Source organism: Protopterus annectens, chromosome 12.part0, assembly GCF_019279795.1.
Source record: "Protopterus annectens isolate FY-2018-M chromosome 12.part0, PAN1.0, whole genome shotgun sequence".
NCBI lineage: Eukaryota > Metazoa > Chordata > Ceratodontiformes > Protopteridae > Protopterus > Protopterus annectens.
Window position 1 is genome coordinate 219,609,441 of NC_056746.1, and position 27,594 is coordinate 219,637,034.

Genomic DNA, 27,594 nt, shown 5'->3' on the forward strand with positions numbered 1-27,594 from the left:
GTGTGTGTCTGTCTGTGTGTGTCTGTGTCTGTCTGTGTGTGTCTGTCTGTGTGTGTCTGTGTGTGTGTCTGTCTGTGTGTGTGTCTGTCTGTGTGTGTCTGTCTGTGTGTGTCTGTGTGTGTGTGTCTGTCTGTGTGTGTCTGTCTGTGTGTGTGTGTCTGTGTGTGTGTGTGTCTGTGTGTGTGTGTGTCTGTGTGTGTGTGTCTGTGTGTGTGTGTGTGTGTGTGTGTGTGTCTGTCTGTGTGTGTCTGTCTGTCTGTGTGTGTGTGTCTGTGTGTCTGTCTGTGTGTGTCTGTGTGTGTCTGTCTGTGTGTGTGTGTCTGTGTCTGTCTGTGTGTCTGTGTCTGTCTGTCTGTCTGTGTGTGTGTGTGTGTGTCTCTGTCTCTGTGTGCAAATCTTTCTCTGTATACACACACTCTTATATTATATTATATTAGATAATATATGTATGTGATATATGGGTTGTATAAAAGTTATTTTCCTTGAAATTTCATGTCCGTTGATAAGAGTCACTAGAAATCGTCTTAAAGTAAAATAAAAATCCCATCCATGGGAAAGGGTGATGATAGTCCAGCTGTTTTGTTGTGCAACATCAAAAATTTTATGGTCCCCATGTTCAAGTAAATTTTTAAGAACCTTGTCTTTGCATTCCCCGTATCTTGGAAGATTTTTCATGTAATGCCAATTCTTAAATGGAGTACATGAGGTCACTATTGGGAATTACCATCCTACAAGCTTAACTTCATTTTTAGGTAAATGTTTAGAAATGTGTTTTATTGATGATTTGAATGCAGATGGTAACTCTGCTTTGATTTGATGGACAAATGTCTGCACAGATTTAACTACGATCCTCATAGTTGAATTTTATAAATATATCTCAGTGGCTTTAGGTTTAAGTCTAGTGATAAGTATCATTCATTTAAACCTAGCAAAAGCATTTGGCTTACTGCTGCATTTTGCTTTTCTTAAAACAATGAAAAATACTAATTTCAGACATGTATTAGATGGATTAACTCCTTTCTCAGTTTGTAGTCCTTCGAAGTACAAGTTCTAACTAGATCTGCCAGTTAAGAAAAACATTCCACAAGGATTAGTCCTGGATCCAGTTTTAAATGATGTTCATCGTGTTTCACTGTTTCAGTCATTACAATTGGGTTATCCTGCTGGCAGGCTACCCACAGTCTGCCTGAGTTCCAAAGTCTAGGTCCGGCATCTGTTGTTGTTGCCTCCTCCCTGACGTCCGTGCGCCAGGGGTATAAAAGATGCATCCAACGCCATTTTCTCCAGTCTTTCTTGCCGCGCGGTGCCCGAAGCAAAAGCAGTTAGCAAGTGCTGGTCGGCCGACTCCTGAGATTTTCATGTTAGAATTTCAGATCCGAAGTCTTCATTTAAAACCAAGTATCCCGTTGGGGAAACTTTTTTCTTGCTCCAGACCGATGTCAGAAAAAGTTAATAATTGTATTTCTTTTGGGAAGCAAATACCTCATAAGGACTTTCATTCCTACTGTATTCCTTGCCTAGGCCCTGACCACGACGTTGCTAATTGTAGGTTCTATGCTAGATTTAACCAACGCACTATTAAGCATCAATACGATTTTGCATTTCACTATTTTGGCAGAAGATTTAATTACACAATGTTGTCAGATAGCCATCCGACTACTGCAATTCACAAGAAAAGCAAGAAAAAAGAAAAGGACAAGCATCCGAGGTCCAAAACTGATGACTAGGCTTTTTCTAAGCCAGTCGCCGGTTCTCAGTAAGGCACTTTTGCAGCCCCTGACGCCTGCTACTTTAGAGCCGCAGACCGCTACCGCCTCCCACGTGGAGCTGATTAGGCCGCTGGAAACTCAAGGTATTGGAACCTCAGAAACTATTCCCTCAGTTGGGTCCGGAGCCGCTGAGCAGGCATCAGCTTCTGAGGGTGTTTTCAGGCCAACACAGTTATATGTAAAAACGACTTCAGCTTCAAAGGCAAAGACTAAAGCTCCTTTAAAGACAAAGAAACAAGTACAGCAGCCCCATGGACAGGCTTGCATGCCTAAAAAACAGATGCTCAAAATGGCCGAAGACCTAATTACTTTGATCAGGGGTTCCCATCCCCCTCCTGATAAGAGGCCTAGGCAAGAGACGGAATATGAATCTTCAGATCGGGTGTCCATTTCATCTGATTCCTCTTCTGATCAGGGATACTCTCTTCCTCCCTATGAGGATTCTGATGCTGAAGAATCTATCCCTTCAGCCTCTCCTCCTGAGGATTATTCTTTTGGGGAAACTCTGCATACCATGAAGGGAGCATTTTCACTGGGAGAGCCAAGATTTTTCAGAATCTATGAAAAGGCTTTGAGACTTCCTTTTACTGCCTCAGCACAGGCCCCTTGCTATTCCTCCTGTGTTAGACATTGTAGATGATGTTTATTCAGAGTCCAGTCTGACTCCTGACTCCTTGCCTCCAGCTCCTGTTAAGCCAGACGGATACTACAGGGTTCTTGATTCACATAAATTTATTTTTAAAAACCCTGATTCTGACCCAGAAACTATCTCTCAGGGTCCCAAAGGGGTCAAGGCTTCCACTGCAAAAAACCCTACCCCCTCAGACAGAGATTCTAGGGCACTGGACCGATGGGGAAAAAAGATTTGCATTTCTGCTACCTTGGCTATAAGGGCTTTAAATTGTCAGTTTCATATGCTTAAATATCAGCAATATATTATGTCACTGCTTAAACAGAAAATGTTGATAAATTCTGAATGTGCAGAAAACAAAGAAATGCAGGATTTATTGCATGCAGCTGAACAAGTTGGAAAGCATACTTTGCAATGTGATTTTGATTCTCTGGAGGCCTCCTGCAGGGCCGCTGTTATGGGTTCTGTCATCAGGAGGCATGCATGGTTAAAGGAACAGAATCTGCCTGATCATGTTAAAGCAAAATTATTAGATGCTCCATTACAGCATGATACCTTGTTTGGTGTTAAAGCAGAGGAGGTGTTGAAGAAAATGGAGGACAAAGCAAAATCTATGCAAACAGTCAAGGATTTCTTACAGGTACAGCCTCCAAGATTTAGCAGACACTGGCCTATAAAGAATTGGTCCTTTCTAGTGTCAGACAGGCCACAAAGTGGCAGATACAGATGCCCTAGAGGCAGGTCCCAGCCCCAAGGCACATACAGGGCTAAACAGTGGGGTGCTTCTACCTCCAAAAGCGGAGAAGACAAATCACAGCCTTACAGGAAACGGTCCCGATGACTTCCCCCTGCCTGTGCCAAGCACTTATCTTCTGGAAGCACCTTTAGGGGGAAAACTAGCACTTTTTCATCAGAATTGGCACATAATAACCCAGGACAAATGGGTCTTGAACATAGTGTCACAAGGTTACAACTTTCGCTTTCATACCCTGCCAAGGGCTCACGGTTGGCCAGACCTGCCAGTAAATCAATGGGCAGAGGCACAAAAGCAAATTTCATCCCTCATGGACATGAGGGCCTTTCAGCAAGTACCAGAGCAAGAGCAGGGACAAGGATTTTACTCAAGACTGTTCTTGATGCCCAGAAAGGACAGAGCCTGGAGACCAATACTGGACCTATCTATTCTAAGCACATATCTGGATATTCCAAAATTCAAAATGTTGACTCTGCAGCAGCTTCTGCCCATGCTGGGAAGAAGACTTGGCTTGTGACTTTAGACCTAAAAGAGGCATACCTGCATGTCCCAATCAGACAATCATGCAGAAGATACCTCAGATTCATAGCTGGCTCAATGCACTACCAATTCTCTGCACTGCCCTTTGGTTTATCTACTGCGCCCAGGGTCTTCACAGAATGCCTGGCTCCAGTAATTGCATTTTGCAGTTAAAGAGGAATACAAATATATCCTTACTTGGACGACTGCCTCATTCAAGCAGAGAACAAGGACATCCTATTATAGCATCTGGCGTTTGTAAAGAGATTACTAGCATGCCTAGGGTACACAGTAAACGAAAAGAAATCAAAACTTGTACCCTCTCAAGAGATAATATTCCTGGGTGCAAGGTTAAATACAACTGCAACAGATGGCTTATCTCACGCCAGACAAACAAAGGCGACCGACTACTTATTTCAAACTGTTGGCAACAAAGGCCCAGTTATCTGCAAGAAAAATTCTGTAGGCTTTGGGCTTCATGGCATCCTGCATTCTGCTAATTGCATATGCAAGACTGCATATAAGGAAACTTCAATGGTATCTAAAAAGTGTTTGAACTCAACATTGCCACAGCCTGGAAGCAATAATTACCCTCATTCCCTGCCTGCAACAGGAGTTTCTATGGTGGGCAAAGGCCTGTCACCACAACAAGGGACAGCCATTCACCTTAACCCCAGCCAGGCAGACATTAACAGATGCATCAGATTATGCCTGGGGGGCTCACATGGCAGGAAGATGTATTCAGGGCGCATGGTCCGCAAACCAAATGCATCTACATATCAATCAAAAAGAGATGCTAGCTGTTCAGAATGCCCTGACAGCCTTCAAGGATCTACTTCATCCGGGACAACTACTGATAACGGACAATACCACAGTCATGTGGTACATAAACACGCAGGGCGGCACTCATTCCTACCCCCTTTGCAGACTGGCCATGACTTTATGGGATACAGCATTGACTTACCAAGTACATCTGCAGGTACAATTCCTGCCAGGAAAGATAAATACTCTGGCAGACGAACTAAGCAGAAACCTCTTGGATCCCCACGAGTGGAAATTGGATCCACAAGTTTTCAGCATGATAATAAGGAAATGGGGATGCCCGGACATAGATCTATTTGCCTCCCCTCACAACTGCCAACTACAGAGATTCTGCACAAGGGCTTATCACAAGCAAGCATTGAAAGTGGATGCTCGATCTTTCAGCTGGAAAATCTTAACAGTGTATGCCTTTCCCCCACTGCCCCTCCTCTCCAAGGTACTCCTAAAGGTCAGACAAGAGAAGCCAAAAATGATACTGATTGCCCCAGACTGGCCCCGCCAGCACTGGTACCCAATCCTAAGGAACCTGTCTCAATACCCAACCTGGACATTACCTCATATTCCTCACTTACTGTCCCAACAAAACAATCAGATCCTGCACAGCCAACTCAAGACCTTAAATCTGGCAGCATGGCGGATAATGTAGTCATTCAAAACACCCCTCTTTCTAAAGCGGTGATGGATGTTATTTTGGAAGCCAGGAGGCCTAGTGCCAGAAAATCTTATGGTGAAAAATGGAAGAGATTCTGTGCTTGGAACCAGGCACAATGGATTGACACGATTGTACCAAATATTCCTCAGATTTTGCAATACCTAACTGAGATGCTGAACAAAGGCCTATCCTTTTCATCAATTAAGATTCATGCCTCTGCCATTTCAGCTCATCACAATACAGAGCCACCTATTTTGTCTCATCCTTTTTTAAGGCAGTACCTCAGAGGAGCCAAAAACTTAAGGCCTCCAAGGAGATCACCAATACCTGCATGGGACCTCAATTATGTCTTGGAAAAACTCACCCTGCCTCCTTTTGAGCCAGCCAATACAGCTGATATAAAATTTTTATCGTGGAAAACAGCTCTGCTCCTAACAATAATCTCTGCAAGACGAGTCTCAGAGCTACAGGCACTCATGGCCATGGAACCTTTTATAATTTTCCATTCAGGTAGGGTTTTTCTGAGGACAAACCCGACATTTATGCCTAAGGTAGTGTCCAGTGTGGCCCTTAAACTATTCACTTGCCTACCTTTTTATCCTAACCCACAGAATAAGGGTAAGAGACTTCTGCATTCTTTGGACATACACAGACAGCTGCACTTCTACTTGGACAGAACCAAAGCTTTCAGAAAGACTGAGCAATTACTTGTGGCATATGCTGCAGGATCACAAGGAAAGGCTATCTCAAAGCAGACAGTTTCAAAGTGGATAGGCCACTGCATTTGTTTCTGCTATTCACAACATGACAAACCAGTGCCTAAGACCATTAGGCCACATTCAACCAGAGCAGCAGCCACTTCAGCAGCCTTCCTCAGAGTACCAACCAAAGACATTTTAGAGGCTGCAACTTGGAGTTCAGTGCACACTTCTACAAAACACGATCACTTACCACTCTACTCTAAATCCAGGGCAGGCTTTGCCACTGCAGTTCTGCAGGGCCTCATAGCCTCTCCTAATCCTATTTAGCTCCAGCCTCCCAACCTCAGCTTTGGGATTCAACCCAATTGTAATGACTGCAACAGTGAAACACGATGAACATAGTACAGTTGTGTACCTACCATAAATGTAGATGTTCGAGTGTATTCACTGTTGCAGTCCAGGTTACCCACCCACCATCCCCCTTATCTTTGCTGGAACTTATTTGTACTTCTCTATTCTATGCAACCTATGTGGTGTATTTGCTGGTAGAGGAATGAATAATTTACTTTGGTGCATGTATGCTTTGTCATATTTTTAGCCTACCCTCTTGGGGGCAAGAAAAACTGAAGAAAATGGTGTTGGCTGCATCTTTTATACCCCTGGCGCGCTGACGTCCGGGAGGAGGCGACCGCAACCGACGCCGGACCTAGACTTTGGCACTCAGGCCGACTGCGGGTAGCCTGCCAGCAGGATAACCCAAATGGAATGGCTGCAACAGTGAATACACTCTAACATCTACATTTATGGTAGGTACACTACTGTACTTTTTCAACTTTTATGTTTAGTGAGTCCTTCTGGTTATCAAAATACAGTGATTACTGCAAAGTTCGTTTCCCTCCCTTTGATAGCCATCAGTTGCTAATGTCATTAAGTATGATTTCTATACTCAGTTTTAACTTGAAAATGAACATTTTGTAGTCAATACCTGATCAATAAAAGTAAATAACTACGTACTTTGTGTGTAGACAGTGATGTAGTATATTCCTCTTGACAGTGGACATCATGTCTATTCGTGTGCAGCCCTTGCATCTTCTCGCTCTTAATGTATCATAGTAGATTGAGGAGAGTACTCTTCTTACTTTGAAACCTTACATTGTATCTCTGTTTTTTCCCTAGATCTACTTTAAAAATGTTAACCCCAAATTTCCAGAAGGAGGGAAGATGTCTCAGTACTTGGAAAGCCTTGACACTGGGGACACTGTGGACTTTAGAGGTCCAAGTGGTTTGCTTGTCTACAAGGGAAAAGGTGAGTTATTATTGGCATGGACTTTACTTTTTAGAAGGAGATGTATGTGATCCCAAAATGCTGTCACATTGATTGTGTCCTAGTTTGTGATTAGTGTCTAAGTTAGCATAGGAAGGAAGCTTCCGACTGTCAATGTCCGGGCATGCTCACACAAATTATGTTACTGTAGCTTGATGTATTTATTCGTCTCATCAGGGACCTGGAAAAAATTAAGTTTTTATCTTCAGATTGAATAATACAATTACAGATTGCTCTGACCTTTCTGAATGCCATTACATTAATAGATATCTACTTTTTAAGAAGTTGGATATCCCTGCAGCTTGGGACAGTTCTTAAGCAAATATTTCCATAGTATTCAGTAGAAAAGACGATTCTGTAATAAAGTTCCGTCTTAGGATCTGAGTAGGTAAAGTTCAGTCATGAGGGCTTAAGCAGATGGTGTTGAGGTCAAGGGTGCAAGAGGGTTATTAAAGTAACATGTTTTGTTGAGTTGAGATTTCTTTGTAACAGCAGTTATGAAGGACAAATGGTGAGAGTATATTCACAATGTTCATTGTAAGGATTGCTGCTGCAGTAGTATTTCTAACTCGTGGGAATTAGCCAGAGGTGAATGTCTGCCCTCCCAGAATTGTAGAGCTTTTCTGACATCTCCAGGGCAGATCTAAACCTCCAAATATGTGGCCCAGTGCAGGGCAAAGTGGAAGAGCAGGTCACACTGTTTATTATTTTTTAAGAAGGGATCATTGATTAGTTCATCTGTCCAGCTAGGCTCCCTAATGAAATGCCATCACTCAAAATGCCAAGTGGTGAAAAGCCAAGATTGTAAACTTTGAGAAGATCAAATCTCGAAAATTGCTGTTCTCTTACCCCTCCCCCCAATTTATCATCATATCTCAGTGAAAAGGGAACATTTTGAGAAATGGCATCTCAGACTTGGTATATACAAGTTCAGTCTCTTGGCCGTTCAGTCTTCGTGTTTCGGGACTTGTTCTAGTGGGTCCCATATTGCAAATGGTTACCATCCAGCGATCCCTGCCAGGTGACTTTTGGAGAGCAAGTACACAGTTTAGGAACATCTTTGTTACAGACTTGCTAAAATTGTGTTTGGTATAATTAGATTTTTGCATGGATTAGTGTTTCCTGAGATTCATGACTTCCATGGAAGACTTGATAAATGTGCACGCAGAAGACAAATATCACTTAGTGATTTTTGTCTGTGTGGAAAGCACTGTCACCCCATGTGTGAGCTCTGATGCATTTATTAAGAGGCTTCCTTGTCGGGACAAGAATTTGTAGGCATATGAAACTTATGGTGTTGACACAGTAGGCATCCACTCCCTCAACCCCGCTTGGAAAGAACCTTTCACTGGAAGTCTCAAACAAAAACGGACTTCTAAGAAGAAACATTGACCCAAAACAATGCCAAAGAAGCTACTTTGGAAGGAACCAGCTGGAAGGGAGTGAAGGGCCATATTGACTCCATCAGTTTTGCTGAGATCTGGGGACTTCATATCCCTTAAGGTGATGCTTTGTTTGCCAGCCCCAGGCCTCATGGGCATTGCTGACAGTGTCTGACAGGGGGATTTCCAGGCTTGATGCTGGCTTCCGGGAACTATTCAGCCTTTGCATTTTTGGACTGCACCATAAAAAGCATTTTCCCAAAACTATTCCTCTTGTTTTAATGTGGGATACTCCATAAGGCCTAATTAACTGTGTTTCCAGCAAAGCCTTCCTGTGGGAACTAGCCTTAGTTTATCTTCTTGGAATTTCAGGAACAGACACTAATCCTATGGAGATCTGCCCCAGTTTCTGTTCTCTTTTGTTTATAGAAAGTTTGCTAAGTAGTATGTGCCCACAGAGCACAAAAATCAACCCTCAGGCAGCTTGGCTAATTTACTTATTTTAATTTTTCTTTATTTATATTTGTTTACCGGTGTAGCACACTGATCTCAATGGACCATTTGCAATCACAGCCCGGGTGAATAGGATCACGTAAGACATTAAAACATATTCACAGATGCAAGGACATGCTAAAAACAAATGTATATAGATATTTACAGATGCAGGAATATAGGTTCATAAGTGTTTACTAGGCTAACGACCGCAAGGACCTTTTTAAGCCTAGCCATGCACCCCAAATCTCTGACAAGTTCTGATACCCTTGGTAAGTATAAGCAGAGGTTTGGGAGATAACTATTTACAAGCAGGGGTCAGAGAGATGAAACCTTTACAGGCTGCCGGTGTCCATTAGAAACATAGGTGCCAAACCAGGGATGAATTTCCCCTTCCTCATCTAATTGTCCAAGTTGCACTTGAATTTGGTTAGGGAGGAACTTCACATGGATGGGGAGCCTGGTACAGACAAAGGGTAGTATCTGGGATACATACCTGTCTCTCCAGTATGTCCTAGTTTTATATCACAGGCAAGGTTTAAGTCTTTAGAACAGGTAATTCTGGTGCTTTTTGTTTTGAGGATATGCAGGAGGTCCATCAGAGTGGGGTCTGACAATGCCTTGAATGCCAGGCATAGATCTTCTGTCAAAGGCCTGTAGGCGGCAGAATACAGGGATAGGGCTTTGAGACATTCTGCATTGTATGTTACTTATGCCTTATATATACAGCGTCAATGGGGCCAGATGGTATCCCAGGCTGCTTCTTGCACGAACTACAGAATGAACTAACCCCCCCACCTAACCACGCTGTTCAACCTCGGCCTCTCCACAGGCTACGTGCCCATAAAATGGCGCACAGCAACGGTTATTCCACTCCACAAAGAAGGGGCCACAACTGACCCCGGTAACTATCATCCCATAAGCCTGACTAGCTTGGTCTGCAAGGCTATGGAGTGCATCATCATGGAACTCATTAACAAAGACATTGGGAACCTCCAAACACTTGACCCGACCCAGTTTGGCTTTAAGGGCAGATCATGCCTACTAAACCTGGTTGACTTCTTCGAGACAGTCACCAAAGGCCATAGATGAGGGAAAGGTTGTTCACACAGCCTACCTTGACCTCGCCAAGGCTTTCGACACCATTCCCCTCTCGGGTATTACAGAAAAACACACCAGCCTGAACATAAACCCCTACATTACGAGATGGGTTGCCAACTGGCTTACAGACAGAACTCGCACAGTAAGAATAGTGGGCTCCAGGTCCGACTCTTAACCGGTCACAAGTGGTGTCCCACAAGGCTCGGTCCTGGGACCCTTACTGTTCAGCATATACTTCTCAGACATACAGGCAAACACAGGAGGACTATGGCTAACCAAGTTTGCCGTTGACTGCAAACTGGGAGCCATAATTGACTCTCCGGCTGACATGGACATCATTCAAAAGGGCCTTACTGAGACAGACACTTGGTGTCAAAGTCATGGCCTCAAGCTAAATGCCAAAAACTGCATAGTCATCCCGTTTGGGGAAAAACAAAACACCCACGAATTACCACATAGGTGGCAGCCCCCTCATACCTCTCAATTGTCCCTGATTTTGACTCTGATTTTAACTCTGTCCCTCTTGATCCCTCCTAAAACTAGTGACTTTTTGAGGAAAGGTGGTGAATTACACTTAATGAATAGTGACAATAATTAGTTATAAACTTCTTTTACTTCAGAAAATGTGTATTAATTCATATGCTCTGATTCTGTCAATGTTTCAAGTTAGCACTAATATTTTAAGTGTCCCTGATTGTCCCTGATTTTTTTCTTGACTTGTCCCTGATTCTGTTGAAATTTGTCCCCAATTGGTTGAGAGGTTTGAGCCCCCTTAATACAGAAGAGGTAATAAGAGATCTGGGGACCCAGGTAGATAGTAATCTCTCCTTTGACAATCATTTTGCCAAAGTAGTTAGGAAATCTTTCTATGTGGCCCATCTAATTACTAAAGGGTTCGCATCTAGAAGTAGAGGTTATAGTGCCCCTCTACTCGTCACTCATCAGACACATCATAGAGTACAATGCCCCATTTGGGATGTACCTCGCAAGACACTTCCAACAGCTGGAGAGACCACAAAAGTACCTCACCAAGAGGATTACTGGCCTCAAACATATATGTCCTATGCAGCCCGACTGGAAAAACTCCGGCTGTACTCAGTGGCATATCGCTTACTCAGAGGTGATCTCTGCCTGACTTACAAAGCCATGTCCAACTCAGAATTAATGGACATGCCCCACCTAAAGAAATTTTAAGTCATTGCGAGCCACGCACTCTAGTGAGCTAAACCTCGTCACAACAATAAATAGAACATGCTGGAGGGATAGATTCCTGTCACAGAGACTCCCCCGTGCTTTGGAACAAAATTCAAAACTACATTAGGCAGAGCCCCTCAATAACACTCGAGAGAAACCTTGACGAGTGGATGCGTAACAGAAAATACACCCCTGGGATCACTTCATTGGCTCTACTTGACAGAGGATCAGTTAATTAATCAGTGGGGAAGCAAAAGCCGACACACTCTGGCTAGGCTTATAAATGCCCTCTGGCACTAGCCTAGTACCTACCCATTAACCTATATTCTTTTAGTGAGGAACCTCTGTGGACATTCCATTTGTTGGATATGTCTTGTTAGGTACATACCAAAGAGAGCATTGTACTTGATGATAGGTTTGATTGCCGAATACAGTGGATCAGTGCCCTCCTTGCACCTAGATATGCTACACCTTTGTGTACAATGATTTCCTCTCTACTGTAGACACGTGATGGTCAAAGCTAGATTACTTTCTGCATGTCCCCAAGTCCCTGACTACTGGGTCAACTTTTATGGGTGTGTTGTCAGTATGATAGTTACTAAGGGTGGATGACATCCCAAACAATATTGTTATGCATTTCTTGGCATTCAGTTTTAGCCCATGGCTCTGATATCAGTTGTTTGTCTGTGGCACCTCTTCCTCGATAACATTTTTGACTGTAGGTGATTTCGATGACCGTTCTAATTTACAGTCATCTGAAAATTTAGTCAGAGGCCACTGATAGCTGGCATTGACTTTAGAGAAGTAAATGCCGAAAAGGAATGGTCCCACAACTAGTCCCTGAGGGGCTCCGCTTGTGACTGGCCTATTTGTACAGGTGGACTCCCCAATTCTATCTTCCTGCAGTCCTGTCTGTGGGCCAGCTGGCTATCCACCAGGTGACATAACAGTTTGTACCCAACCTCGTAAGTTTGTCAACAATCCCTGAGTGGGGTACTGTCAAATGCCTTGGCCAGGTAAGGGTAAGCATTGTGAAACATATGCTCTTTGTGCTTCATTGTTGCAGTCATCACATTTGGGTTATCCCTGCCAGAGTAGCCTTCGGTCAGCCCGAATACCAGAGACTTAGTATTTCTGCATCGGTTGCTGTCGCTTGAGGACTGACATCAGGTCATCAGTAGTACAAAGTAAGGCAGCCGACACCATTACATCAGTCTTTCTTGCCGTGGAGCCCGAAGCAGATGCAGATGTTCTTCGTGTTTCACTGTTGCAGTCATTACATTTGGGTTATATGCTTGCAGGTAGCCCTCAGTCAGCCTGATTAACAAAGTCTTGGGTCCTGCGTCGGTTGCTGTCCCTTCTTCCATGACGTCAGGTCGTCAGGGCTATAAAACATGCAGCCAATGCCATTACATCAGTCTTTCTTGCCTTGCGGTGCCCGAAGCAGAAGCAGTTTGGAAGTGCCGGTCGGCCGACTCCTGAAATTTTAATTTTCAAGTTTCAGAACCGAAGTCTTCAACTAAAGCTAAGTACCCCGTTGGGGAAACACTTCTTGCTCCTTTCTGATGTCAGTAAAAGTTAATTGAATTACTTGTGGAAAGCAAATAACTCATAAAGCTTTTCATTCGTACTGTATTCCTTGCCTTGGCCCTGACCATGACGTACCTTGCTGTCGGTTTTGTGCTTTATTTAATCAGCGCACTGTCCGTCTGTATATTTTCGCCTCTAAATAGTTCAGTTCTCAGTTTAATTATCCAGAAATGTCATTGGTTAGCCATCCGACTACTGGGATTCAAAAAAATGCAAAGATAAAGACAGAGACAGGCCGCCGAGGTCTAAAACTGCCGATGATGCTTCTCCTAAGCCAGTTGCCAGGTCGCCGGCAGTCAGTGAGGCGCATTCGCAGCCCCTGATACCCGCTACTTCTGATTCGCAGGCCTCTACTGAGACCCATTCGGAGTCCGGTATGCCACGACTTGCTTCAACTATGTAACACGCGGATGTCTCTACCTTGGATGGGTCCGAGCCGCTGTGCAGGCACCGGCTTCTGAGGGTGTATTCAGGCCTACGGACTTGCATATTAAACCAACGCCTCCTTCTTCACTTAGACCTAAATCTTGAACCATGCCTAAAAAACGACGCCCAGACCACATACTTAGGCCTGTATGCCTAAACAACAAATAAGAATGGCTGAAGATTTAATAACTCTAATCAGGGGTAGCCAACCCTCCCTTTCTAAGATGCCTAGAACTGAAGTTGTGTATGAATCTTCTGACCAGGATTCTGTTTTTTCTGATTCTTCAGATGATCTGGATTTGTCCTTCTCTACATATGAGGATTCTGATGCAGAGGACTCCATTCCCTCTGCTTCCCCTCCAAAGGATTTTTCTTTTGGGGAAACCTTGCATACTCTAAGGGAGCATTTCCACTGGGAAAGCCAGGATTTTTCTGATTCAAAAAAAAAAAGGCTTAGAGATTTCTTACTCCTACCTCAGCATAGGCCTTTAGCTATTCCTCCTGTACTGGACATTGTTGATGATGCTTTTTCGGAATCTAGTTTGGCCCCTGATTCCTTGCTTCCTGCTCCCAGAAAACCTGATTGATACTACAGTGTCCCTGAGTCACACAAGTTCCTTTTTAAAAATCCTATTGCGGATCCAGAGACTATTTCACAGGGGCCCAAGGGCATTAAGGCTTCTACTGTTAAAAATCCTACCCCTTCTGATAGGGACTCCAGGCCGCTGGATAGATGGGGTAAGAAAGTTTACACTTCTGCAACCTTGGCCATTAGGGCTTTAAACTGCCAGCTTTATATGTTAAAGTATCAGCAACATGTTATTGGATTGCTTAAACAGAAAATGATGTTGATTCCTGGCTGTGTAGAAAATAAAGAATTACAAGATTTAATACATTCTGCTGAACAAGTTGGAAAACATACTTTGCAATGTGGTTTTGATTCATTAGAGGCCTCTTGCAGGGCTGCTGTTACTGGGTCTGTGCTCAGAAGGCATGCTTGGCTAAAGGAACAATCCTTGCCCGATTATGTTTTAGCTAAATTGTTGGATGCTCTCTTAAATCAGGACCACCTATTTGGCAACAAGGCTGAGGAAGTTCTTAAAAAGATGGAAGATGAAGCTAAATCTATGCAAACTGTTAAAGATTTCTTACAAGTTCAGCCTCCTAGATTTAGTAGGCACTGGCCCTCTAAGAATTGGTCCTTTCCAGCCCCTTCCAGGTCTTCTCAAGCCAAACCCAGACACAGAAAAAGCCCCAGGTTTCAGTCCCAGGGGACACACAGATCTAAGCAGTGGGGGGCCTCCACTTCGAAATCTGGGAGTAATGAGACTCCCCCCTATGGTAAACTGTCTCAATGACTTCCTTTTAAAATTTCCAAGCACTTATCAACTGACTGCCCCTTTGGGAGGCAAAGATTGCTCTTCATGCAAAGAACTGGGAACTCATTACCCATGACAAATGAATTTTAAATATAGTGTCCCAGGGATACAGATTTCACTTCCACATGTTGCCAACACCAAGCGGGTGGCCGGACCTACCCCCAAATCAGTGGGCAGAGCCCCAAAAGCAAGTACTTTCTCTTAAGCATGGGGGGCTATTCAGCTGATACCGGAAGAGGAAAAGGGACCAGGTTTCTACTCGAGACTTTCCTGGTACCCAGAAAAGACAATTCATGGCGTCCTATCCTGGACCTGTCTACTCTAAACACCTTTTTGGAAATTCCAAAATTCAAGATGCTGACTCTCTTCACCAATTACTTCCTATGCTAGGCAAAGGTGCCTGGTTGGCAACACTAGATTTAAAAGAAGCATACCTACACATCTCAGTCAGGGAATCTTGCAGAAGATACCTATGCTTCAAAGCAGGCTACACACACTATCAGTTCTCTGCACTGCCCTTTGGCTTATCTACTGCGCCCAGTGTAGTCACAAAGTGCCTAGCTCCAGTTATTGCATTTTTCAGGCAAAGAAATATTCAGATATACCCATACCTGGACGATTGTCTAATTCAGGCAGAAAGCCAGGACATACTTTTGAATCTATCTGGCCTTTGTACAAAGGGTTCTAACTTGTCTTGGATACACCATAAACGAAAAGAAATCACACCTGGTACCCTGTCAACAAGTTATATTCCTGGGAGCAAGCTTTAATACAACTTCCCAGATGGCTTACCTCACAACAGAGAAAAAAATTCATTTGGCAACCTACTTCAAACAAGTGGCCAAAAAGACCCTGCTATCTGCAAGACAAATACTGCAAGCCTTGGGGTTCATGGCCTCCTGCATTCTTCTAATTTCATATGCAAGACTGCATATAAGGAAACTACAGTGGTATCTTAAAAAGCCTATGGTGTCAACATTCTCAGGATCTAGAAGCAATGATTCCTGTCATACCTTGCCTATGCCTGGAATTCCTTTAGTGGACAGAGGCCTGCCACCAAAACCAGGGACTACCTTTCACACCACCCCCTGCCGCCCAAACCCTAACAGATGCATCAGATTATGCAGCGGGGGGGTCATCACCTGGCAGGGAAGTGCATTCAGGGCAAATGGAACCCAAGTCAAATGCACTGCATATCAATCAAAAAGAAATGTTAGCTGTACAGAATGCTCTGACAACCTTCAAGGACCACATTCTTCCAGGACAATTAACGGTAAAGACGGACAACACCACTGTTATGTGGTACATAAACAAGCAGGGGGTACACATTCTTTACCCCCTCTGCAGACTAGCCATGGCATTGTGGAACACAGCCTTGAGCTACCAAGTGCACCTACAAGCTCAATTCTTGCCACTAAAATTAAATACACTGGCAGATGGACTAAGCAGAAACCTCATGGACCCACATGAGTGGAAACTAGAACCAAGGATTTTTAACATGTTGACAAGCAAATGGGGGAGCCCAGATATAGACCGGTTTGCCTCTCCCCAGAACTACCAAATGGAGAAATTTTGCACAAGGACTCCCCACAAGCAAGCCTGGAAAGTGGGTGCTCTGTCCTTCAGCTGGAAAAATCTATCTGTATATGCCTTCCCCCCTTTGCCTCTGCTTTCCAAAGTACTACTAAAAATCAAACCGGACAAACCAAGGATGATTTTGATTGCTCCAGACTGGCCATGCCAACACCGGTACCCCCTCCTGCAGAGTGTCACTGTTATCCCCCATGGCACCTGCCTCAGACTCCTTCCCTGTTGTCTCGGCAGGAGAACCAGATTCTGCACCATCAGCTTCTAATACTGAACTTTGCAGCCTGGCTAATTACATAATCTCTCCTCTACCATCCCTCAGTAAACCTGTGATGGATATCATTTTAGAGGCAAGGAGGCCTAGTACTAGAAAATCTTATGCTGAAAAATGGAAAAGATTCTGTGCCTGGAACCACTCTCAAGGGATGAGCACAGCAGCGCCCAATTTACCTCAGATTTTACAATATTTAACTGAAATGCTTCACAAGGGCCTGTCTTTTTTCCTCCATTAAAATCCACGCCTCAGCCATTTCAGCTCATTATAGCACAGAACCTCTTCTCTTATCTCATCCACTGCTCAAGCAGATCCTCAGAGGGGCGAAACATTTGAGACCACTCAGGAGAGCTCCAACCCCAGCCTGGGACCTTAACTTTGTTTTTGAGAAACTCACTCTACCTCATTTCAAGCCAGTTGCTACAGCAAACTTAATTTCTTTCTTGGAAAACCGCTTTTCTTTTAGCAATCACTTCAGCTAGAAAGGTATCTAAATTACAGGCCCTTATGGCAGTGGAGCCTTTCATCATCTTTCATGCGGACAGGGTGTCCCTGAGAACCAATCCATCCTTCGTGCTCAAGGTGGTATCCAGTGTGGCTCTTAATCAGTCTATTCATTTGCCAACCTTCTGTCCCAATCCACGGAACAAAGGGGAATGGATACTGCATTCCTTAGATGTGCACAGACAACTTAGATTCTACTTGGACAGGACTAAACCTCAAAGGAAATCTGAACAACTGCTGGTGGCGTTTGCTGCAGAGGGAAAGGCTATTTCAAAGCAAACCATTTCTAAATGGATAGGCCATTGCATTCATTCTGCTATAAGCACCATGGAAAACCTATCCCCCAGGGGATCGGACCTCACTCCACCAGGGCTGCATCTACCTGTACAGCCTTTCTCAGAGGTGTTCCTGCCTGGGATATCCTAGAAGCTGCTAACTGGAGTTCTGTGCATACTTTCAGCAAGCTTCATCATTGGACAATTTTCTCTAAATTCAGAGCTGGCTTTGCCACTGCAGTCATGCAGGGCCTTATAGCTGGTCCTAATTCTATCTAAATTCCTCCTCCCAACCATAGCTTTGTGAATCTACCCAAATGTAATGACTGCAACAGTGAAACACGAAAAACATAGTACAGTTGTGTACACTTACCATAAATGTAGATGTTCGAGTGTATTCACTGATGCAGTCCTGGTTACCCTCCCTCCAGCCCCCTAACTACTTTTGGCTATACCTCTACTTTCCTTTACTATGCTTAAAAGCCTTTTTTGGTTTATTTGCTTTTTTTGTAGTATATCATTGTACTTTTAGATTTAATTTCTCCCCATTGGGGGGGGGGCTCCTGACATCTGGGTCAAGAAAATCTGATGTAATGGTGCCGGCTGCATTTTTTATATCCCTGATGACCTGATGTCATGGAAGAAGGGGCAGCAACCAACACAGGATCCAAGACTTTATCAGGCCAACTGAGGGCTACCTGCATGCAGATAACCCAAATGTAATGACTGCAACAGTGAATACACTCGAAAATCTACATTTATGGTAAGTGTACACAACTGTACTTTCGCAGGAGTGCCGGTCGGCTGCTACCTGAGTTTTCATCTACCGAATTGAAGTTGAAGTCTTCTAATGCTAAGTACCCCATTGGGGATCCTTTTTTGTTGCACTAACTGATGTCAGAAAAAGTTAATAATTGTCTCTCCTCTGGAAGATAAATACCACACCGAGACTTCTACTCTTACTGTGTCATTTGTTTAGGCCCAGACCATGACGTCCCTCGTTATCTCTTCTGTGCTTTGTTCAACGTCAGTACTATCCATCGTCAGGCCCTTATTGTAGCCAGATATTTTCACTTACAGTCCTCGAATTTTGATATGGCTTCGCTAAGCCATCCGACAGCAGGTCTTCCTTAAAAATGTAAAGATAAAGACAGAGACAGACCGTACAGGTCCAAACCTGCCAACAACACTTCCATTAAGGTAGTCATCAGTTCTCCGGTCCTCAGTGAGGTGCTTTTGCAGCCCTTTATGCCCACTTCTGTTGATTTGTAGGCCACTACAGAGACCCTTTTGGAGTCCGGTGTGCCGCAAAATTCTTCTTCGACTAAGGATCCTGCGGTCATCTCAACCTTGGATGGGTCTGGAGCCACTGAGCAGGCACCGGCTTCCGAGGAAGTCCTTCACACTACCGAATCTTGACTCAGACCAACGTGTCCTTTTGCGACTACTGTTCTTTCTAAAACTACCAAGTTTATTAGGCCCCAGGTACGAACCACACCCAAGAAACAGATGACCCACTCTCAGGCGCTTGCTACCTTGCCTCAGCCTCAAATGCTTAAAATGGCGGAAGACCTTATCATGCTGATCAGGGGAAGCCAAGCTACCCCCTCCAAAATTAAGAGATTTGTCCCCTGTAGTTTTGTCTGAACAAAAGTCAGATGAATCTGATGCATCTGAATATGAAGACATGCAACTCCTCTCCACATATGAGGATTCTGATGCAGAGGATTCCATTCCTTCAGCCACTCCCCCAGAGGATCTTTCCTTTGGGGAAACCCTGCATTCCTTAAGGGAGCATTTCCAGTGGGAGAGTCAGGACTGCCCTTAGTCTAAAAAGAGACTCTGAGAATTCCTAAATATTCCACAGCACAGACCTTTGGCCATCCCCCTCAGTCCTGTATGTTGTGGAGGATGTTTTCCTCAAATCCAGCTTGACTCCTGATGCCCTTCCTCCTGCTTCCAGAAAACCAGACCGGTACTATAGAGTCTTTGACTCGCAAAAATATCTTAAAAATCATACATGTGACCCTGAGGTCATTTCTCAAGGGCCAAAAGGAATTAAAGCAACCTTTACTAAGAATCCCACCCCCTTAGACAGGGATTCCCATGTATTGGACAAATGGGTTAAGAAAATATACACCTCAGCTACTGTTGCTATCAGGGCATTAAGTTGTCAGTTCCATATGCTGAAATTTCAGCAACATACCTTTGAAGTCCTTAAGCAAAAAAATGTCTTCCTTTCCTGCTTTGGCCGAATCTAAAGATTTACAAGAGTTAATGCATTCTGCAAGTCAAGTAAATACACACCTTGCACTGTGGTTTTGATGCCCTAGAAGCTTCTTGCAGGGCAGCAGTTACTGGATCCATCATTAGAAGGAATGCATGGCTTAAGGGAACAGCCCCTGCCAGATCATGTCAATTCTAAATTGTTGGATGCCCCCTTGCACAAAGATAACTTGTTTGGCAGTAAGGCAGAAGAGGTCTTAAAAAAGATGGAAGAAAAAGCAAAATCTATGCAAACAGTTAAGGATTTCCTGCAGGTCCAGCCCCTAGGTTCAGCAAGCATTCTCCCTCTAAACAGTGGTCCTTTCCTGCTCCCAGTAAACCGGACCAGCCTAGGCCCCATGGAAGGCAGCACCCCCCCCCCCAGCAGCCCCAGGGAATGCAGAGATGTAAGCAGTGGACTACCTCCACTTCAAAACCAGGGAGTTATAAGCCACCCCCTTATGGTGACAACTCAGTGACTCATCTCCTCCACCCCACCCCCTCTGCCCACCTTCAATTACCCCTAGGAGGAAAACTGTCTTTTCACTCAAGCGCCTAGGCCTTCATTACCAAGGGCCACTGGGTTCTGAATCTTGTGTCTCAAGGATGCAGATTTTCCTTCCACACCCTTCCAACCCCAAAAGGGTTCCCAGATCTACCACCACGTCAGTGGGCAGAAGCTCAAAAGCAAATCCTTTTCCTGCTCTCTAGCAGGGCGATAGAGGATGTTCCTGCAGAACAGATAGGCCAAGGTTTCTACTCCAGACTTTTTCTGGTTCCCAGAAAAGTGGGCACCTGGTGCCCCATCCTTTATCTATCCATTCTAAACACCGTCCTGGTGATCCCAAAATTCAAAATGCTCACCCTCCAGCTGCTGCTACCCATGCTGTCCAAGGATGCTTGGCTAGCCACCCTATATCTAAAAGGGGCCTACCTCCACATCCCTGTCGGGGAATCCTGCAGGAAATATCTCCGCTTCAGGGCAGGATCTCAACACTTTCAGTTTTCTGTGCTTCCCTTTGGCTTATCTACTGCTCCCAGAGTTTTTGAAAAATGTCTGGCTCCACCGATTGCCTTTTGCAGACAAAGAAATATTCAGATTTACCCATACTTAGATGACTGCCTTATTCAGGCAGACGGCCAGGAGAAGCTGCTCAACCACCTGGCCTTTGTAAAGACCCTACTAACCTCCCTAGGGTACACAATCAGTGAAAAGAAATCCAAACAGGCGCCCACCCAAAGGATAACCTTCCTGGGAGCAAGTCTGGACACAGCTTCCCAGGTGGAATACCTTACTCCAGAGAAACAGATTTTCCTGACAACTTATTTCTCTCAACTAGCCACCAGGCCCCCGCTAACTGCAAGGAAGATCCTGCAAGCGCTGGGGTTCATGGCATCTTGCATACTACTCATTCCATATGCCAGACTGCATATAAGGAAACTTCAGTGGTACCTAAAGAGCCTTTGTTGCCAACACTCAAGACCTGGAAATCCTTCTGCCTAGCATTCCTTACCCTAGAAAATATTTTCTTTGGTGGGAAACAGCATTTTCCCAAAACAAGGGAATGCCTTTTTCCCCACACCCAGCTGCCCAGAATCTCACCACAGACTCATCAGACTACACTTGGGGTGCACACCTGGACGACAGGTGCATTCAGTGCCAATGGAGCCCACAGCAAATCCCTCTGCACATCAGTCAAAAAGAGATAATGGCTGTGCAGCACGCCTTGATAGCTTTCAAGCCTCTTCTTTCTCCAGGGGCTTTCTTGATCAAAACAGACAACACCACTGTGGTGTGGTACATCAGTAAGCAGGGAGGGACTCACTCCTACCCTCTGCAGGCTGGCTATGACCCTTTGGCACACAGCCTCTGCCATGCAACTACACCTGTTAGCACAATTCCTACCAGGCTCTCTCAACTCTCTGGCAGACCATTTAAGCAGAAATCTTCTGGAACCACACGAGTGGCAACTCAGACGTACCTTCACCCTAATAACTCCGTAATGGGGAACCCCGAAGGTCGACCTCTTTGCCTCCCACACCAACCATCAGCTCAGCAAATTCTGCACCAGGGAGCATCACTGCATGGTTTGGAAAGTGGATGGCCTGTCCTTCACTTGGGTCAATCTATCTGTCTGTGCCTTTCCTCCCCTACCTCTCATCCCCAGGGTACTGTACAAAATAAGGGAGGAAAACCCAAGGACCATTCTCATAGCTCCAGACTGGCCCTGGCAGCACTGATACCCCTTGCTGCGTAGCCTGTCCTCCCTACCACCATGGCATCTTCCTCAGACTCCAAACCTCGTGACCCAGAGGGAGGGGGGAGTTCTTGCATCCCAATTACAGACACTCAGCTTGGCTTATTCCCTAACCCCGAACCAATCTGCTAATCTCAGTAAACAGATTTTGGATGTTATCCATGAGGCCAGGCGTCCTAGCACCAGAAAGTCTTATGCTGATAAATGGAAAAGGTTCCGCACCTGGATCCAGGCTAAGGGAGCCAATACGGCACAGCCCTCCCTCCCTCTCATCCTGGATTACTTAGCTGACCTACTACACAGTGGGCTCCCTTTCTACTCTATAAAAATTCATGCCTCTGCTATTTCTGCTCATTTTCCCACTGAGGAGCCCCTTTTTCTCACACCCTTTGATCAAACAGTTCCTAAGAGGGGCTAGCACCTTGAGGCCACCCAGAAGGGCACCAACACCAGCTTGGGACCTTAACTTTGTATTGGAAAAGCTCACTCAGAACCCTTTCGAACCATCTTCTTTTGCAGAGCTAAAATTTCTATCTTGCAGCATTCCTTCTGACCATCACTTCAGCCAGAAGATTCTCTGAGCTGCAAGCACTCATGACTGTGGAACCCTTCATCATCTTCCATGCAGACAGGGTACCCCTCAGAACTAACCCATTCTTCATGCCCAGGGTGGTGTCCGGTGTGGCTGTCAACCAATCCATTCATATGCCCACCTTTTTTCTTAATCCCCAGAACAAGGGTGAAAGTATTCTCCACTCTCTAGATGTGCACAGACAGCTCAGATTCTATCTAGACAGGACAAAATCCTTGAGAAAGTCTGATCAATTGCTGATTAGCTTTGATACAGGGGCAGAAGGCAAAGCCATCTCCAAACAAACCATTTCCAAATAGATAGCACACTGCATCCATTTCTGCTATAAACAGCATGGAAAGCTTCCCTCCAAGTGGGTCAGGACACATTCCAATAGAGCAGCCTCCACCTTTGCGGCTTTCCCCAGAGGAGTCCCCACCAAGGGACATCCTGGAGGCTGCAACCTGGACATCTGTTCACACTTTTGCCAAGTATTACCACCTGCCTTTCCTCTCCAAATCCAGGGCAGTGTTTACCTCTGCAGTCTAGCCAGCCCCTACTTTCATTGACTGCCTCCACCCTTTTCCTCAGCTTTGGGAATAGTCTCAAATATAATGACTGCAACAGTGAAACACGAAGAACATCGTACAGTTGTGTATACTTACCATAAATGTAGATGTTCAAGTGTGTTCACTGTTGCAGTCCTGGTTCCCCTCCTCCATCCCCCTTTTTTCTCTTTCTCCTTTTAGTACCATTCTAACTTGTTATTCTCCTTTCCTTTCAAGGGACTTACTGGTATTTATTTTCCATTGGTGGGGTTTCTTCCACCAGACCCTGGCCTCTTACTTGGGGGCTCCTGACAGGTTAGGGCAAGAAAAACTGATTTAATTGCATTGGCTGCCTTACTTTATACTACTGACGAACTGATGTCCATCTGTCCTCAAGCGACAGCAATCGACGCAGAAATACTAAGTCTTCGGTATTCGGGCTGGCCGAGGGCTACCCTGGCATCGATAACCCAAATGTGATGACTGCAACAGTGAATACACTCTACATCTACATTTAATGGCAAGTGTACACGACTGTACTTTTACCCTCATCCATTGCTTTAGTGACCTTTTCAAAGAAGTCCACTTGGTTGCGTAGCCGTGACCTGCTTTGGATGAAACCAAATTGGGATGGGTCCAGTGTCTGGAGGATGTTCATCGTGCATACAACTGCAGTCATAAAAGATGGGTTCTCCTGCCGTCAGGCGGGTCCTCGGTCGGCCGAATTCCAAAGTCTAGGTCCGGCATCGGTTGTCGTCGCTTCTTCCCTGACGTCAGAGCGACAGGGGTATAAAAGAACCAGCCGACACCATGTTATTCAGTCTTTCTTGCCGCGCGGTGCCTGAAGCAGAAGCAGTTCGCAAGTGCCGGTCGGCCAGCTCCTGAGATTACGAAAAATTTGGAAAACCGAAGTCTTCTTAAAATCTGAGTACCCCGTTGGGGAAACTTTTCTTGCCTCAGACCGATGTCAGACAAAGTTAATAATTGTAATTCTTGTGGGAAGCAAATACCGCATAAGGATTTCCATTCCCTCTGTATACCTTGTTTAGGCCCAGACCACGACGTCTCGGTCTGTCACTGTTGTGCTACATTCAACAAACGCACTATTAAGCGTCGGGCGGAGTTCGCCCAGCATTTTTTTGGGAAAGCTTTTAACTATACCATGTCGTCGGATACTCCGACACCGGTTTTATCTAAAAAAAAACGCAGACAAGGACCGACACTCGAGGTCTGCGGCCTCTACTGACACCACGCCAAAGCCGACTACACGTGGTCCGGTTCTCAGTGAGGTGCCTATGCAGCCCCTGACTACAGACGACACATCTTTGGTGGTGTCTCCTGTACCCGAGGTCGCAGGCTCCTCGGCCCACACACCGACTGCAGATACCAAAGCCACTCTTGGCGTTGAAACACAGAATGTGGACAGGTCCACCTCCACTCAAGGTGTCTTCAGACCTACCTCTTCTTTCTCCATCAAGGCTTTCACCAAGTCTAAAGCAACCATGCACCCTAAGACACCAGTTACACAGGGCCCATCTCCAGGCCCCATGCCTAAGAGACAGATGCTTAAAATGGCTGAGGATTTAATTTAATCAGAGGTTCTCAGCCACCTCCGGACAAAAGGCCCAGAGTGGAGGAAGATTCCCCCTCCTCTGATCAGGATCCATTATTTCAGAACACTCTGATGATCAGGAACAGGCTTACTCCCCTTTTGAAGACTCTGACGCAGAGGAGTCTATTCCTTCTGTATCCCCGCCTGAGGATTTCTCATTTGGGGAAACTTTGCATACCTTAAGGGAACACTTCCACTGGGAAGGCCAGGATTATTCAGATTCCAAGAAAAGGCTCAGGGAATTTCTTTTGTTACCCCAGCACAGGCCTCTGGCTATACCTCCTGTCTTGGACATCCTAGATGATGTTTACTCGGAGGCCTGCCTTAACCCGGACTCTCTTCCTCCAGCTCCAGTTAAGCCTGACGGGTACTACAGGGTTCCTGACTCGCACCAATTTCTTTACAAAAGCCATGCTGCTGACCTAGAAACCATCTCACAGGGACCCAAGGGAGTTGAGGCTTCCATTGCCAAAAATCCATTGCCTTCAGAGCGAGATTCCAGATCCTTAGAAAGGTGGGGAAAAAAAGGTATATACCTCGGCTACCTTAACCATGAGGGCCTTAAACTGTCAGTTTCATATGCTAAAATACCAACAGTTTCTGTTATCTCAATTGAAAAGTAAAATGTCACAACCTGAACAACCAGACTTGAAGGAGTTGCAGGATTTGATGCGTAGTGCAGAACAAGTGGGTAAACATACCTTACAATGTGGTTTTGATGCTCTAGAGGCCTCATGTAGAGCTGCTGTTACAGGCTCAGTCATACGTAGGCATGCTTGGCTGAAGGAACAAACCTTGCCTGATCATGTCAAAGCTAAATTACTAGACGCCCCTCTTCAAAAGGATGTACTATTTGGGGTAAATGCTGAGGAAGTATTACGAAAAATGGAGGAAAAAGCTAAATCAATGCAAACTGTGAAAGAATTTCTGCAGGTTCAACCACCACGTTTTAGTAGAAATTGGCCTTCCAAAAACTGGTTCTTTCCTGCCACGGACAGACCCCAAAGAGGCAGATACAGGCACCCGAGGGGCAGAGGACATCCACAAGGATCGTACAGAGGCAGACAATGGCAAGCTCCTAGACCAAGAGGTGGTGAGGACAACTCACAATCTTTCAGAAAGCAAACCCAATGACTTTCCACTTTGCAGGCCAACCAGGTCTCAAATGGCAGCCCCCTTAGGAGGAAAGCTGGCACTATTCTCAAAAAATTGGCATGTTGTCACAAAGGACAAATGGATCCTGGACATTATAAACAGAGGCTACAAATTCCACTTTCATACCCTTCCAAAAATGAGAGGCATGCCAAGACTGCCACACAATCAAAGGGCAGAGGCACAAAAGCAAATCTCAGATCTTATAAACATGAAAGCTGTTCAAGAGGTACCTACACACGAACAAGGTCAAGGTTTGTATTCCAAGCTATTTCTGGTGCCAAGAAAGGGAAAAGATTGGAGACCTATTTTGGATCTTTCCATCCTAAACACATTCCTGCACTAAAATTCAAGATGCTCACTCTACAGCAACTTCTTCCCATGCTGGGCAAGGAGTCTTGGCTGGTAACACTGGACCTCAAGGAGGCATACCTGCATGTCCCAATCAGACAAAATTGCAGAAGATACCTCAGATTTCTTGCAGGTTCAACCCATTATTTATTTATTTATTTATTTATTTATTAATTCTCTGCATTGCCCTTTGGCTTATCTACTGCGCTCAGAGTATTCACGAAATGCCTGGCATCAGTAATTGCCTACTGCAGACTTCAAGGGATACAAATATACCCTTATTTGGACGACTGCCTGATCCAAGCGGATAGCAAGCACATTCTTCTGAAACATCTGGCTTCTGTAATAATGTTATTAAACTCTCTGGGATACACAGTCAACAAAGAGAAATCAAGGCTAATACCCCTCTCGAATATAATTTTCCTGGGTGCCAATTTGGACACAAACACCCAGATGGCCTACCTTACGCCAGAGAAGCAGGGGCAACTAATTCAATACTTCAAAACACTGGCAAATTGCACCAGGCTGACTGCAAGGAAAATCCTGCAGGCTCTGGGATTCATGGCATCTTGCATCTTGCTAATCCCATGTGCAAAGCTGCATATGAGGAAACTACAATGGTACCTAAAAAACATATGGTGTCAACACAGCCACAGTTTGGAAACAATAATACCACTACTTCCATGTCTGCAAAAGGAATTTCTGTGGTGGGCTCAAGCATGTCAAGCAAACACAGGTCTTCCATTCAGCAAGCCTCAAGCAAATCAAGTCATCTCAACAGACTCCTCGGACTACGCCTGGGGGGGCGCACATGACAGACCGGTGCATTCAGGGCAAATGGTCCCAAAAAGAAAAGCACCTTCACATCAATCAAAAAGAAATGCTAGCAGTAATAACTGCTATTATAGCTTTCAAGGACCTTCTACAACCAGGTCAACTATTGATAAGAACGGACAACACCACAGTTATGTGGTACATAAACAAGCAGGGAGGAACACATTCCTATCCCTATGCAGACTGGCCACATCACTTTGGAACATGGCCATGGACTTAGAAATGGAACTACAAGCACAGTACTTGCCAGGCAAGAAAACGCTGGCAGACAACCTAAGCAGGAATATGACAGATCCAATGGATGTTGCATCCAAAAGTTTAAATAATACAAGAATGGGGAAGGCCAGACATAGATCTCTTTGCCTCCCACAAAATCAATTGACAAAATTCTGCTCTAGGACCTTCCACCCAAAGGCCTGGAGAGTGGACGCCTTCTTCAGCTGGACATCAATGACAGTTTATGCCTTCCCACCTCTTCCTCTGCTGCCCAAAGTCCTATTGAAGACCAGAGCAGACAGACCAAAGATGATCCTCATTGCTCCGGACTGGCCAAGGCAACACTGGTACCCACTCCTGAGGAGCCTGACTCATTCCCCTCCATGGACCCTGCCTCTAATGCCTCTTCTT

General features: G+C 45.0%; 1 protein-coding gene across 1 annotated transcript in view; it reads left to right on the top strand.

The window, feature by feature from the left end:
• The window catches only part of LOC122816467 (NADH-cytochrome b5 reductase 3-like), a gene marked incomplete in the record, with an annotated part of 769,684 nt that overhangs the window by 368,763 nt on the left and 373,327 nt on the right, over window positions 1-27,594 (top strand). The window contains 1 exon segment of the mRNA XM_044089280.1: window positions 7,025-7,154. Within this exon segment, the coding sequence (XP_043945215.1) occupies window positions 7,025-7,154 (130 nt within the window).